General features: G+C 37.9%; 1 protein-coding gene across 3 annotated transcripts in view; it reads left to right on the forward strand.

Moving 5' to 3' along the window:
- The window catches only part of LARP1B (La ribonucleoprotein 1B), a 119930-nt gene that overhangs the window by 93951 nt on the left and 9854 nt on the right, over positions 1-16125 (forward strand). For all 3 annotated transcript variants that reach the window (XM_067530173.1, XM_067530174.1, XM_067530175.1), the window contains 6 exons: positions 672-846; positions 6106-6278; positions 7020-7388; positions 8908-9031; positions 13382-13593; positions 14027-14133. In XM_067530173.1, the coding sequence (XP_067386274.1) occupies positions 672-846; positions 6106-6278; positions 7020-7388; positions 8908-9031; positions 13382-13593; positions 14027-14133 (1160 nt within the window). The remainder of the gene's footprint in view (positions 1-671; positions 847-6105; positions 6279-7019; positions 7389-8907; positions 9032-13381; positions 13594-14026; positions 14134-16125) is intronic.

The raw sequence follows: 16125 nt of genomic DNA on the forward strand, positions 1-16125 counted from the left end.
GTTTTTCAACAAACACCCAAAATGAAGAAAGAAGTTACCCAACTTCCAAATCCTTGTAAGTCAAGCAGTATTTTTGTTGGTATTATTTCTTGGATCTTTGTCATATAGCAACAACAACACTGGAAAATAATTGCACTTTGGCAGTTGCTAAACCCCTCAACCTCATTTTGTTGTTTAATTGTCCACAAGAGCAGTTTGCTTCATATTGCAATTGAACACTGCCCCGTAAATAAGGAATTATAAAGAATAATCACTTTTTGATTAGTTTATGCTCTGTGTCTGGGCTTCAAAAATATAACGTTTGAATATAATGTTTGAAACTGTATGCCACAATGATTGATCAAAATTATTGTACTGAATAAGTGGTGCTGAATTTTATACTGACTCTTCTAGGTATTAAACGTCATAATTTTAAGATAAGTTTTCTTCGAAATAATCACCAATGTTTGGCATGCAGATGTTTGAGAGCTTGACATTCAAAGTGTTAAAAGTGTTCCTGGTCACATCGGAAAGTAATGTAAAGATCTGTAGAGGGTGACCTGGTTTAAATTTCCTCCCAGATAACCATGGGATGTTTAATTTCACTGCGAGATTCACAAAAGATATGGTTATCAGTAGTATGGTGTTGAAGATGTGTACATTTTTAATGGTGAAACATGTTTATCACACAGGCCCTAAAGGACAGTACCGAAGTGGAAATAGTGGATCAGAAGATGAGGAAAAGGGTAGACCCAGAAAAATGGCCAATTCCTGGTCCACCTTCACGGAATCTGCCACTAACTGACTTCTCTCAGCTCATCAATTGTCCAGAATTCATACCAGGCAAAGCTTTTGGCTCACATACTGGTAAAGGATTTATTTCATAGAAACAAAATCTTGAGAGAAACTGCTGTCTAGTCCCACAAGCCTGCATTTTATTTTTCATTAATATTTGATTTCATAGTAGGAACAGTAAGTGTGGTAAAATTCAGTTCGCTGGTTGGAATGGGAATTGCAAGGCTGACAGCTAGAAAGGCACAGTGTGCCAAAAGATAGTAAACTTGTGGTTCAGGTTGCAATTCGGTCTTTTAATCCAACAAGTTTTTCCAAGAGATGTGCATGATTTTTAAGATTACCGTCTCTTTGGTAAATGGAAGAATGTAGAGAGTCATTACAGAGATTCAGCTTTAATACTGAATTTCTTTGCTCGTCATATATTATAACATTAACTATTAAAACATATATTTTCCTAAAGGAGCAAGCTGTAATATATTCCTATCCATAGGACTACATCTTTAGGGTATACCTGTTAATACCTTTAAACTGACTTTAGAATAATTAATAGATTCTAAAGCTGAAGGGGACTATTGTGATCATCTAGTCTGACCTCCTGTATAGCACAGGCTATAGAACTCCCCCCCCCCCCCCAAATAATCCCTAGAGCATATCTTTTTGAAAAATATCCAATATTGATGTAAAAATTGTCAGGGATGGAGAATCCCTTGGCATATTGTTCCAGTGGTTAATTACTGTAACTTAAAAATGTATTCATTTCCAGTCTGAATCTGTCTAGCTTCAGCTTCTAGCCATTGGATTGTGTTATACCTTTCTCTGCTAGAGTGAAGGAGCCCATTTTTAAATCTTCCTACCCCCATGTAGTTACTTGCAGAGTGTGATCAAGTCATCCTTTAACCTTCTGTTTGTTAAGCTAAATAGATTGAGTTCATTGAGTCTATCCTATAAGGCTTGTTTTCTAATCCTTTGATCATTCTGGTGGTTCTTCTCTGAACCCTCTCCAATTTATTAACATCCTTCTTGAATTGTGGACACCAGAACTGCACACAATATTCTATCCGTGGTGACTTCAGTGCCAAATACAGAGGTAAAATAACATCTGTGCTCCTATTTGAGGTTCATGTTTATGTATCCTAGGATCACATTAGCTCTTTTGGCCACAGCATCACATTGAGAGCTCATGTTCAGCTGATTATCCACCACAATCCCCAAAAAATTTTCAGAGTCACTGATTCATAGGATAGAGTCCTCTACCCTGTAAATATGGCCTGTGTGCTTTGTTCCCAGAAGTGTACATTTAGCCGAATTAAAACTCATATTGTTTGCTTCAGCCCAGTTTACCAAGCGAGCCAAATCTCTCTGAATCAGTGACCTGTCCTCTTCATTATTTACCACTTCACTTTTTGTGTCATTTTGTCAACTTTATCAATGATTATTTTGATTTCTTCCAGGTCATTGATAAAATCATTAGTGTAGGGCCAAAACCCAATGTGCAGGACCCCAGTGGAAACAGACCTGCTTAATTTCAGTTCCCCGTTTACAGTTACGTTCTGAGACCTATCAGTTAGCTATCTTTTAATCCATTTAATGTGTGCCATGTTAATTTTATATCATTCTCTTCTTTTAATCAAAATCTCGTGGCACCAAATCCAACGCCTTACAGAATTTTCTATTATATCAACACTATTGCCTTTATCAACCAAACTTGTAATCCTCATCAAAAAAAGATATCAAGTTAATTAAACTGGATCTGTTTTCCATAAATCCAGGTTAATTTGCATTAATTATATCATCCTCTTTTAATTCTTTGAGTCCCCAGTTAGCAGCTCCATTATCTTTCTTGGGATCAATGTCAGGCTGGCAGACCTATAATTACCCTGGCTATCTCATTTACCCTCTTTAAAAATTGGCACAACATTAGCTTTCTTGGAGTCTTCAGGAACTTCCTTAGTGTTCCAAGACTTACTGAAAATCAATATTAACTGTCTGGTGAGCTCCTCAGCCAGCAATTTTTCAGCCTTGGATGCAAGTTATTTGAACCTGTTGATTAAATAATGTCTGACTTTAGTGGCTTCTATTTAACATCCTCCAGGGATACTAGTAGAATGAAAAGAGTTTTATCACAGTATGATGAGACTACTTCATGTGTTTTTCCTCAAATACATAACAGCCTTACCAGCAGGAGCCATGTTCCTACCAATATTTGAAGCTCAACAGCTAATAACTGCTTGTCCTTTCTTTCTCTAAGGATGGGTTCAAAACTTTTCATTGTTTTTAGCATTCATGTACAACACCCTTCATAATCTAATAAATGTGTACGTGAGTGATCACCTCTTGTTCTACATCTATTCTGCAATTACTTTTGACCTCAGTTTGAAGATTCAGAGTCAGGCTGGGCATAAGACATGTTTGATCCAGAATCCTTGTTTGTGAAACTCTGTGATTGTGATGTGATTGCAGAGCCATTGGCCATTATCTTTGAAAACTTGTGGCAATTGGGGGAGGTCCCAGATGATTGGAAAAAGGTAAATATAGTGCCCATCTTCCAAAAAAAAAAAAAAAAAAAAAAGGGGGGGGGGGGGAAGGAGGATCCAGGGAGCTACACACAGGTCAGCCTCACCTCCAGTCCCTGGAAAAATCATGGAGCAGGTCCTTAAGGAATCCATTTTAAGGCACTTGGAAGAAAGAAAGGTGCTCAGGAACCATCAGCATGGATTCACCAAGGGCAAGTCACGTCTGACCAACCTGATTGCCTTGAATATGAGATGACTGACTCGGTGGATGTGGGGAAAGCAGTGAACGTGATATACCTTGAGTTTAGCAAAACTTTTGATATGGTCTCCCACAGTATTCTTATCAGCACGTTAAAGAAGTGTGGGTTGGATGAATGGACTATGAGGTGGATAGAAAGCTGGCTAGATCATCAGGCTCAACAGGTAGTGATCAATTACTTGATGTCTAGTTGGCAGCCGGTAACAAGGGGAGTACCTCAGGGGTCAGTGCTGGGGGCCAGTTTTGTTCAATATCTTCATTAATAATATGGAGGATGGGGTGGATATCACCCTCAGCAAGTTTGCAGATGATACTAAGCTTGGGGGAGTGGTAGATACCCTGGAGGGCAGGGGTAGGATACAAAATGACCAAGACACATTAGAGGATTAGGCCAAAAGAAATCTTAGGTTCAACAAGGACAAGTGCAAAGTCCTGCACTTACGACTGAAAAATCCTATGCACTGCTACAGACTGGGGACTGATTGGCTAGGCAGCAATTTGGCATAAAAGGACCTGAGGGTTACAGTGGACAAGAAGGTGGATATGAGTCAACAGTGTGACCTTATTGCCAAGAAGGCTAACAGCATATTGGGCTGCATTAGTAGGAGCGTTACTAGCAGATCGAAGGAAGTGATTATTCCCCTTTATTTGGCACTGGTGAGGGCTTATTTGGAGTACTGTGTCCAGTTTTGGGCCCCCCACTGCAGAAAAGATGTGGACAAATCGGAAAGAGTCCAGTGGAAGGCAACAAAAATTATTAGGTGGCTGGAACACATGACTTATGAGGAGAGGCTGAAGGAACTAGGCTCATTTAGTCTGTAGAAGAGAATGAGGGGGGATTTGATAGCAGTCTTTAGCTACCTGAAAGGGGGTTACAGGGAGGATGGAGCTAGGCTGTTTTCAGTGATAGTCGATAACAGAACTAGGAGCAATGGTCTCAAGTTGCAATGAGGGAGGTCTAGGTTGGATATTTCACTAGGAGGGTGGTGAAGCACTGGAATGGGTTACCTGGGGAGGTGGTGGAATTTCCATCCTTAGAGGTTTTTAAGGTATGGCTTGACAAAGCTCTGGCTGGGATGATTTAGCTGGAGTTGGTCCTGCCTTGAGCAGGGGGTTGGACTAGATTACCTTCTGAGGTCCCTTCCTACCCTAATCTTCATGATTCTAAGAACTCTCCCAGAGCCCTTCATAGCTGCTTTTTGGCATGCTGCAAATCCCATTTATTTCAACTGACTTATTCTTGACTGTTTTCAAGGCAACCCCTTGTATTATGTATGCTGTCCCCTTGCTTTCCCCAGGCTGTTTACCAGATGAAAATCTATCACTTTTGTTGTTGAAGGTGACTTTCTTAGAGGACTGGAACCCTGGGCAGTGCAAGGATTTCTCCATCCACCCATGTACAGTCTCCTCCCAAACTCCACCCATCCTTCAATATGTTTAACTTAATTTGAAGGAGAACTTAAAGTAAGAGTTCATTTATGTAGAAATGTACATACTTAGTTTACAGTGGTCACTTGACAGTATAATGGATGGGGTAAGGCAGTCTGGATTAATTAAACTTCACTAGTAATAACTGTTCAGCTGAATGGAGCCTTATATTGCTAGTGACTGAAGACAAGTAACTCTTCTTGACCTCATAATGACCACCTTAAGTACTTGGTAAAGAAGTTCAGATGCTAGGCTCCTCAGCCACCTTCTATTTCTGCCCTAACTCTTTCAACATCCAGAGATCACTTTTAAACTGAAGGAGCTTTGGGGCAGAAGAAAGAACTAGTGTGCGACAAGGAGCCAAGGAATAGAGCCTGTTCCAACACATAAATTGTTAGTGAGCTGACCACACCCTGGATTGAAAGGAGCTGATAGATAATGTCTGGTTTGGCAGTGAGTAAAATGTAAGCAATTTGTGTTTTATAATTCTTAGATGTGCTGTGGCTATAAGTTTTCTTAAGGGGAATGATAAGGTTCCAAATGATTTTTAACCTTTTTTTGTATTACATGGAGACATCTGGCGAATTGTCTTAAGATATTGCTAATAGAATACAACTTCTCCATTGTTAGAATCTTGTTCAAGTTGGTAGTAACAAAAAGTTATCTGGCTATTTGGTGGTCTTTGCTATTAGTTGGGGATTGTATTCAAGTTCTTAGTAAAAAGATTGTCATGCTACATTAAAAACCCACGGTTGCAAGTGTACATACTTAACATTTGTTGGAAATGTTGGCAGAGGTCGAAGACAGAATGGGAGTTGAAAGTGAATTATTTGCCCACCCCTAGAGGTGGAAGGTAGTTTGGGAGAACTTGTCAATAATCATGCTGTTTGTTTTGTGTATAACTTCCATGTCTAAGGCCATCAGAGGCACTTTTCATGTGTTCTGGAGTCATCAATAGTGTTGTTTAAAACACAGAATAGTAAGTAATTGAGACTTTTTAAAAAAAAAATTCTGATCAGTGTCATATTTAAACCTTTTAGAAATAGGAACTGTAGCTACAGTGAAAGTAAAATCTCTCTAATTCAACAATCAAAAGAAAAAGCTGAATACACAACTAATTTACTATTTTAGAGTCTGCACCAAGTTCTCCAAGAATGGGAAGTCCACTAAGCCCAAAGAGAAGCACTGAAACAAGTAACCTTCAAACAATGTCTAAAGGATTGTCTACAAGTTTGCCAGATCTGGACTCTGAGCCTTGGATAGAAGTGAAAAAGAGGCATCGCCCATCCCCAATCAAATTGAAGGTATTGTTAGCTATCTTGATACGTATTCCCCGCCTCCAGATTTCATTGTGTGCATATTTTCTGAAATACTATAGCTTACCATTGCCATGTAGTGAGAGGGGATGCTGATACCTTCACCTAAGCCTAATTAACGCACTTCAGGATACTTGCAAATCTGTATGAACAGAATAAACTAAACTTACTCCAGATCATAAAACTATCCATTATATTGAACCAAGAGTTTTTCATAATGGACCACCTCACTTGATATTACAGTACATGTAATATATATGTAATAAATTATCTTAATTTGGAATCTTAATGGTATTTAAGGTCTGTTCCAGGTCCTATTAAAGTAGAAGAAAAGATTATTGTTAATTTTGGGAAATGAATTAGTCCCTAAAATAGGGCCCAAATGCAGTGGCACAGTTGAAGGTGTTTAGTTATCTGTTGAGAAAATTTTTGTTTTGAAGTGTGTGCGAGAATTTAATGAAAAGCTGGTGTCAGAATTCTCTACAGACCTTAGCACTGTGATTTGAATCTTTGTACTAAGCTTAAGAAATCTTTGCAAGTCAGTGGGAGTTAGATACCTAACAGCCATTTATTTGTACCTTTGGAAAATGCTTTTCAAAATGTTCCCCTTAAGGTTTGTTGTTTTCATCTGTTGAGATGATCCTGTCAGTATCCATTAAGAGAAATAATGGAATAGCCAAGTAATTTGTTTCTCAACAAAAATGTCATACGTTCCTTTTCCTCATTTAGGACTCTGTGCATACACTTGATCACACAGCAAGTCAGCAACAGCAGCCCGCACCTTCACAGGAACAAGAAGAGCTTGATTTTTTATTTGATGAGGAGATGGAACAAATAGAAGGTCGCAAAAATACATTTACTGATTGGTCAGACAGCGATTCAGATTATGAATTTGATGACCACGATGTAAACAAGATTTTGATTGTAACACAGACTCCACCTTATATGAGAAAACATCCTGGTGGAGATCGCACTGGCAACCACGTGTCTCGTGCAAAAATTACATCAGAACTTGCTAAAGTTATTAATGATGGTTTATACTATTATGAACAGGATTTGTGGAGGGAGCAGGGTGAAAATGATTCTACAGCTATGAAGGTAATTATTTTGGTTATACAACTTTAAAAGGATGCTTGACTGAACAAGCCTAAAATTGACTTTGTTCTTACTGCTACTTATACTATCAGAAACCTAATTGTGTGGAAGAAAATAGAAAGTAATCGTATGTATACCTATAGTATGTGTGTAATTATTTTAATTTTAACTTCTGATTGCAATGTAATTACTTGCAGATGAGACTCCATATCATCTGTCATGCTTTCCATTGTATATTCTAAGTAGCAGAGATTGATAAATTCAGGATAATTGTATCCCTTCAGCCTCAAATTTAGGTCTAGGCCAGTGAAAGAATATTTTTGTGTTTTAAACATTAGGGTATTTTAGGCTGGTCAGGTAGTGTTTTGAATGCTAAGGTCTTCACTGGCTGTGGATTTTGGCAGCAGTTGACGGGAAATACGCAAGCTACATACAGTAACTTGCGTATCTCCCGTCAACTTCCTAATATCTACTTACCGCGGTGTCTCCACTGCGCTGCGGAGATGGGAAATGCCCTTCCATCAATGCAGCACTACACTTCTTGGGTGGATTAACAGAGTCAATGTCCGGGTTTGATTCAGTGAGTCTTTACTGCCGCTCAGTTGAACCTGTAAAATTGATCCTGCACTGCCAGCAGTGTAGACATAGCCTAAGAGTATACAATGGATAACTTAGACTTTTCATATCTTTTCTTGTGTTGCAAACAGCTTGTATTTAATGCAATTATGCAATGTGTCCATAGGAAAGACAAATTGATTTCCCGGTTTTGAGGGTAGGCTAGAATATGAGGGAGTGAAACTGAAGTTACTTAAACTTACAGTGCAATGATTTAAGTAATCTTTAATTTTTTATCATCTATAAAGTTAGTTGGTATGAAAGTGCAAGTGAAATATCAGATTTTATACCCACAACATCATTTTAGTCTAGATTTCTATTTCCTTGCCCATCTATGGGTCCACAAAACAGGAGTGAACCTGCTGAAGTTTAGTTCCTGTACTATAATATGGAATACTACTAAGGTGACCTATATCCTTAAAGAACAAACATCTCAGTCTATAGCCAGTGGATTTTTAAACACACAGGACAGGAACTCTCAAAATCAGGGTTCTGTTCCTTGTTCTGCCACAGATTTCTTGCATAACCTTGGGCAAATCACTTAACTTGTGTCTGTTCCCCATTTGTGAAAATAGGGTAACATTTTCTAGTTTGATGAATGTGGTCATTGTAAAAATTACTAAGGGGTGCAAACTTTGCTTCTGTATCCAAGTTGATTGCACGTACCTAAGGACTTTTTCATCTTTCCATTTTCCTTCAGAAGCCTGCTGTGTGCAACCTCCCATCCTCTTAAATACAACAGAAAAGACTGTGGGTTGTGTAGGATCAATTGTGAATGAATTCTGCTTGATGCTGCATGCCTGTGAAGCCCTGTTCTATGAACTTGTCATTTTTAAGGTTGATATACAGTGTCACTGTTTGTCATTTTTCTATTGTGTAATTGTACAATTTTCTCTTTCAAATTCAGCACGAGGTTGAAAATTTTAAGAAACTAAATCTCATCAGTAAAGAAGAGTTTGACAGTTTTATACCTGAACCTATCATTGATCCAAACCAAGCAGTTCCTCCAGGGCATCCAAAATCACCACAAGGTAATATAATTGTTCTTTATTTTATTATTTGTATTATTGTAGCACCTAAGAATTTCAGTCATGGACCAGGACCTCACTGTACTAGGAATGTACAAACACAGAACAAAAAGGCAGTCCCTGCCGTTAAGTACTTATAATCTAAATATAAAACAAGTGATGAGATGGATACAGACAGGGAAGTACAAGGAAACAATGAGACAGTATTGGTCAGCATGATAAGCAATGGTTTTAGCACACCAGCAGCCTAATTGTATGAAGTTTTTTTGTAGGCATCTCAGCAAAGTAGAATTGTCAGGAGGGTTTAGAAGGAGGATAACAAGTTAGTTTTGTGAATGTTTAAAGGAAGTTTTTCCCAGGCATGAGTGGCACATGAGAAAGCACAAAGGTGCTTGTTTGAAAGTTTAATGAGTGCACAATGGAGGTTGACAACATGAGCCAATTGGAGATTAAAGTAAACTTTCTGGTACCGAAGGACAGAGAGAGAGAGGGTGGGGATAGAGCATGAAGGGCCTGGAAACTAAACACAAGTAGCTAGTTTGATGTGATAGAGAAGAGGGAGCCAGTGAAGGGATGCTAAGAGAGCAGGATGGATAAAAATGGATGATTTTTTAATTTTGTTACTTTAATTGTAATAAGATGTTCTTTTTAAAAGTAAACATGTTTAGAATAAAATCTGAATTTGATACAAAATATGTTAAGGTCTAAATTTATATTTATTTAAGTGTTTTAAGAGATTATAATGCTATATCCATGAGCTTCTATTGAAAACTTTGAGTTAAAGGCTGCTGTTTATAAAGTCAAGCTTTTTAAATATGGCACAATAGTTTATGTACTATATTAAGAGCTTGTTTTGTTTAATACAAATACATTTTATATGCTGTTGTTCAATTAAATTCCAGTTACCATCCTAATGCAGCTTGACACAAATCTTGAGCAAAAAGTTACCTAGTAAAATAAGCAATATATCATTCTTCATTTTCCAACATACTAAAAATGTGTACAATTAAGAATTTGAAAATATGAAACTCTGTAATTGCTTAAATAAATGTATATGGTTATACTATACCATAGGAGGTAGCAAAAAGATGTATCATAATCTAGTATAAAGGCTCTATTTAGTTGTAAATAAACGTGTTTTAATGGTTCTGTAACCAGAGAGAATGCACCTTTTTTTAATAAAATAACTGAAATAATGGAAAAGTTGATTAAAATCTGATGTAATCTTAATTTACATCTCTTGAAAGAGAAGGGTGACATGGTCGAAAGCCATTCAGAATGCTGCTGTGAAGAACATTATCAGCAGGGCAAGACTGCATTTGTGAAAGCCAGAGAAAAGGACGCTGCACTAAGTGAGATGTGAGATGATGAGAGCCTGGAAGAGAGTTTTAGCTGTGTGATGGATAAGAAAGACCATATCTGAGAGCTGTTATGCAAAAAGAATCAGCAAGACTTAGACATAGCCTGGATGTGAGGACTAGAGAAAGGTCCCAGTCAAAGATGACACCCAGGTTACACACCTTAGTCAGCGTAGACTGGTGGTGTTGTCTACAGTAATCCAGAAAGTAGGAAACGAGGGGACATCTTGTGGGGAGGAAGAATAAGAGCAAGAACTCTGTTTTAGTCATGTTGAGCTTGAGCTGACAGCTAGATATCCCCCAGAAGACATCAGAGAGGCAAGATTTTAGTCCAGACAGCAGGAGACAGGGTTGCAATACAGGTAGATCTCTGAATCATCTGTGTAGAGGTGGTAGTTGAATTTGTTTCTGGATGAGTGTACCAAGAGATAAGGTATAGTGGGAGAAGAGTAGGGAATCAGGAACAGAGCTCTGTGGAGCCCCTACAGAAAGCTGCAAGAGGGGTGTTTAAGAAATCCTGCATTAAAGACACTTCGTGTGACCTAATTTTGGTTCTGCCTGTAGTCATTTGTTTTTTGGTTTTTTGTTTTTTTTTTAACCAAATCTCTATCTAGCAGATGTGTTGGTTAGCCTGTATTGCATTAGAAAGAGCATATGTTGGTTGGTTAATTTTCCTGTATGTGCATCAGCAGCGCTATACATAAGCAAGAATTTCAGTTATTTCACTACTACTGTAGACCAACAGAAAGAGATCTTTGGTGCAATATGCCATCACAATATGCAAAGCAAAAATTGTTGTTGAAGTGAGGCATTATGGTCACTAGATTATAGATTTTAAGGAAAAGATAAATATTTTATAATCCAAAGATTTTTTCCGTTTGATATGGACATCATTTGAAATTTGCATGTCATATCACTGAATTTGACGTTTTCATGATATTGCTATACAGTACATCAAATAATTGAACTTATCAGGCTGTGTCCTATCTTGTGTTGATGCTCACTATAATAATTTAAAAGCAGTTTAATTTTATTAGTTGAAGGATCTGTCCATTAATAGCTTTTAGCCAAAATGGTGGGGCTGTAACCCCAGGCTCTGGGTGTCCCTAGTCTCTGATTGCCAGAATCTGGGAGTGGATGATGGGAGGGATCACTTGATGATTGCCTGTTCTGTTCTTTGTCTCTGAGGCACCTTGCATTGACCACTGTCGGAAGACAGGATACTGAGCTAGACGAATCATTGGTCTGATACAGTATGGCCAATCTTATTTTCTTAAGTAGTTTTTAGATAATTAACCGTTTCCATAAATGAATACAGTATGTTACCAAAATTTCACAATTTGTTTTAAGAAAGTTTTATTTCCATTAAATTGCTACTGTAATTTTACAGAAACATAATGAATTAGAATATTGAAAATCAAAGAAATGGGTTTTAAATACTGGTTTTAAATACTTTTCAATATGTACAGGCCTTTGTTTCAACTTGTATTTGTCTAGTTTGAGATTTCTAGGAATTTTAGATAGCATTTATACCCATCTGCCCCAAGATTCAGATCTTTTATGATTCATTTCCCCTCTTTGTGTAAAACAATGGTGTTTGTTACCCCAGCTGTTCCTGGATAGAATTAGACTGGGGGAAAATTGTCCAAAGAGCTTAAGTGACTTCAGAGCCCAAGTTCCATTTTCAAAATGAGTTAGGTGCTGAGGAACTAGAATCTCATAAAAAGTCAGTGAGACTTAGGAAGTGCTTAAGTTAGATTTGAAAATGGAATGTGGACATGAGTCACCTAGGCACTTTTGACAAAGTTACCATTGTTCAGATGTGTGACCACGTTGCAGTCTAGTGGCTGCAATTTATAAAGGCCAGATTTTCAAAGGTTTTTAGGAGCCTAAAGATATAGATAGGTACCTAGTGGGATTTCAAAAGAGCTTAAGCAAGTTAGGCACCTAGCTTGTCTCTTACAAGTAAGTCTAATTCCATCTGGCAGCAGAAAGAGGAATACATACACACATTACTATTTACATTATACATGGAAGGAGGAATGGAATCAGGAAACAAAACACTGACTCCTGGGGGAAAGAAGTACAGATTATCTATCTGATTTAAAATTATTAGATGTTTGCTTAAAAAGCAAAGAAAAAGAGCTAAATTTTCTAAAACATTTGTATGTTAAAATTTACATAAATCCAGCAATAGTCAACATGTTCTCCATAGTTTTTTGTGCAAAATTTTCTCCCCAATGTTTAGCTCTTCATGCCTGTTGGCAACATGACAACTTTCTTGTAATGAGCTAAAGCCATAGAATACTGAGACTTCAACAAGCATATCTTAAGTAATGTTACCTTTTAAAAATTTATTTATCAAGTTTAACAAGCTTTTATAGAAGGCTTGATAGAAAATCACTGATGTTTTTCTTAAAATATGTTCAACTTATTTTTATACTACGTTTATTTTTTCTCCCCTAACTTACTCTTGCTAAATCCTTTTACTGTTGCTTTTCTAAAATTGCCAGTCTGCCTTTTCGTATAAAAGGCTTTTCTGTATACCTTGGATATCTCCTGGGTTGATTAACTGAACCATTTTGGAGTTGGTAGGATGGACAGAAGGTTACAGTAATCAAGGCAAGAGATTTGCGAGATGTAACCATGGCTTCTACCAGTGGATGTAATTTAGAAAAGGATAGTTTGAGGTGAAATTTTCCTTAACTTTCTTTACAAGTTATAATAGTTTTTCAGCGAGTTTTATATGACTTGATTAGCCGGAGCTTTTAAAACCCAAACTGCATTAATTGGGTTAATTTAGATTTAGAGGTTTAACAAAATGGGCTGCATCAATAAATTCATACTTTGTCCTTTGTTAAGTAATGTAGAAATTTTTAGGTAGAATAGAAATGAATTTCAAAGATTCTGTGTCTGTCAATTAAATGTCAGCTGAAGGTGAAACACTTCTGTATACCAGCATGTTAGCAATATTGGTCTTTTTTTCTGTTTACAGATTTAACAGATGAACTAGCTTGTAAGTTCTTTGGTGTTGTAGAAGTACCTCCAACAACAGTGGCTCGTTCACTGCCAACAGCAGTTCCAGAATCTCCAAGAATTCATCCTGGCAGAACACCCAAAACACCTCGTACCCCAAGGTTACAAGATCCCAACAAAACACCAAGATTCTATCCTGTTGTTAAAGAAACAAGATCCATTGATGTAAAGGTAAACAGAAAAACCTCGTGCATAAAGTTTCATCAGGTCAAACTTTTTTATTAACATAATGCAACAGTGCTGTTAGTTATTTTCACTTTTTTTTGTAAGGGGAAGATAGCTTATACTGTTTTTGAAACAACTTCATCTTATTGATATCTTCTCCAATTCTGAGAGATGGCATCTTTTAGTAGAAATTCCATAATGAAAAGGCAAAATATCCACAAACATTGAATTTCTATTTAAGACTGGTTCTTGGGTTATTATGCTGGAGTTTTATGACTTCATATGACTTCACAATGTGTTAGACACAGCATGAAACACTATGAGCTTTAGTTTTGGGGGAAGTAGTGGCTTACCTGATCATTTGTGATCTTCCAGTTTTCAGAAAGTGACTGCAGTTGTATCAGGGAAATACTTTGTAATGTTGCATTTATTTTCTTAGACTCCAAGGAAAAGAAAAACACGACATAGTACAAACCCTCCGCTAGAATGCCATGTTGGTTGGGTAATGGATTCCAGAGATCACAGGCCAAGAACTTCCTCTGTGAGGTAGTAATTTTTGTCATTGAATAATTTCCTGTAATTTTATTTTGAGAGAGCCAGTGGAAAGATTATTGGTGAGATGTGTGTAAATTTGCAAAACATGTATTTACAAATGAAGAGGACTGGTGGATAGAAAGAATACAGCAAGAAAGGAGAAAGGGATTGGGGAAAGAAAAGTGAGAATAAGATACAAAAGAATAGCTGGGAAACCATGAAAAGAGAACACAAGGAGACATATCAGCTGGAACTAAATTAGTATGAGTATATTTCTTGCCAAAGCATTTGTTACACATTTGGTATGTAATGTCATTAATAAATATTAGCATTCAAATCTCTGAATACTCAGTTCAGTGAATTGATTAGTTTTCCTTTTAAGTAGCTATGAAAAAATATGCATGAGCATTATGTTGTCAAAGCTGCCTCCATTTTCAAAAATGTTAGCAGAAAACATGTTGTATAATGGATAAGTAATGAGGCACTTGGATAACAAGGTGAAAGACACTTAAGAAATGGATTAAATGAGTAAAATAAATGTGAACAGATTCTTTTGAAGGGGGGATGGCACAGTTGGTGTTAGTAGCAAACAAAATGAATGTGGGGGTTTTTTCAATAGGACACTATCCATTCCAAATATATTATCAGAAATGTGCTATTAACTTAAAATAAATTCACTGGTTCCCACAAATTATTTGGAGTGTGTATCTAGTTTTGATTTATTTGAAGTGTAAGGAGGAATTAAAAGTGACAAGATTAATCCTCTTTTTACCATGTGTCTGGAAATCCTGAATACTGGCACAATGGCACAAACTGTCCTGAGTCTTGGGCACTTTACCTGGCAGTTCAAAAACTGTGTAACTGAAAGATTCCTTTAGTGCTGATCCTCCCTTACAATATCTCTGTGGTAAGGAAGAACTTTCCCCCACTCCCATGAGACACTCTGCCATTTCCAGGATCTCTGAGGCAGTTTTATTGTCCATCTAAACAAACACACAAAATAGGTCCTCAGATCACCCTTCCCATCTCAGTCTTTCCTTGCCTTCCCTCTGGGGTGACCAGATGTCTCCATTTTATAGGGACAGTCCCGATATTCAGGGCTTAGTATGATAGGTGCTTATTACCGTCCTCCCCCATCCCTATTTTTCACACTTGCTATCTGGTCATCTTATTCCCCTCCCAGGGAACTTTAGCAGTCCTGCTCCTCCTGCTGCATCCTGCAGCTCTCTGGCTCTCTCCCCCTCAGCCAGTTCTTCCCCACAGCCAACTCTCCAGTGGAACTCCATTATCTCCTGTTAGCTCCAGGTGCATCCCTGCCCCCTTAATTGGGCCAACTAGGAGCACCTGTTCTGGCATAGGGGCAGTGGAACTACTTCAATTACAGGGCCAGTCTGCTTCTTTCACAGGCAGGTTTTTTCCATGATCTGTGAGGCCCCTTTTGGACTTCTCTCTCCCCTAACCCAGAACAAAAAAAGATTCCATATAAATTCATTCATATAAACCTGAAGTCCCCAAGTTCCACACAGTCCTTAATGCCAGTATTACAATTCATATCTTCACCAGCCACAGTCTAGAGACCCCCATCATCTTCTCCAAAGTTTTAAGGTCTGCATACCTTTCTCAATTTCACTCAGGTTTACTGATTATCAGGATCAAGTGACCTCTTTCCTTTTAAGTGTCCTGATGTTCCACAGTCAGGCACTCTTTCTCTCAGTTAACTATTCTGTAGCTCTTGTTCTGCAGCTTCCAGTCCTTGTGATCTCCAGTCTTCGTGATGGGAGCCATAAAACAGGTGTCCTGTTTCCCTTTCCGCAGAGGACCACTATTTGCACCCTTGCCTCTTACACATGCCCTGGCCTGCTGCTGATGTACTGTCTGGATCCTCACTGTACCCCTTTAAGCTCAAGCCTCTGACATTTGCCTGTGTTCCTTGGCCTCCTTCTCTCTCTGAAGCCTGACTAAAGTCCTGCTTCAGCATTAAACACTGCTATTTCCCACTCTTTT

This window comes from Emydura macquarii, unplaced genomic scaffold (genome assembly GCF_026122565.2).
Source record: "Emydura macquarii macquarii isolate MOO-44397 ecotype Brisbane River unplaced genomic scaffold, CSIRO-AGI_Emac_v2 contig_3044, whole genome shotgun sequence".
NCBI lineage: Eukaryota > Metazoa > Chordata > Testudines > Chelidae > Emydura > Emydura macquarii.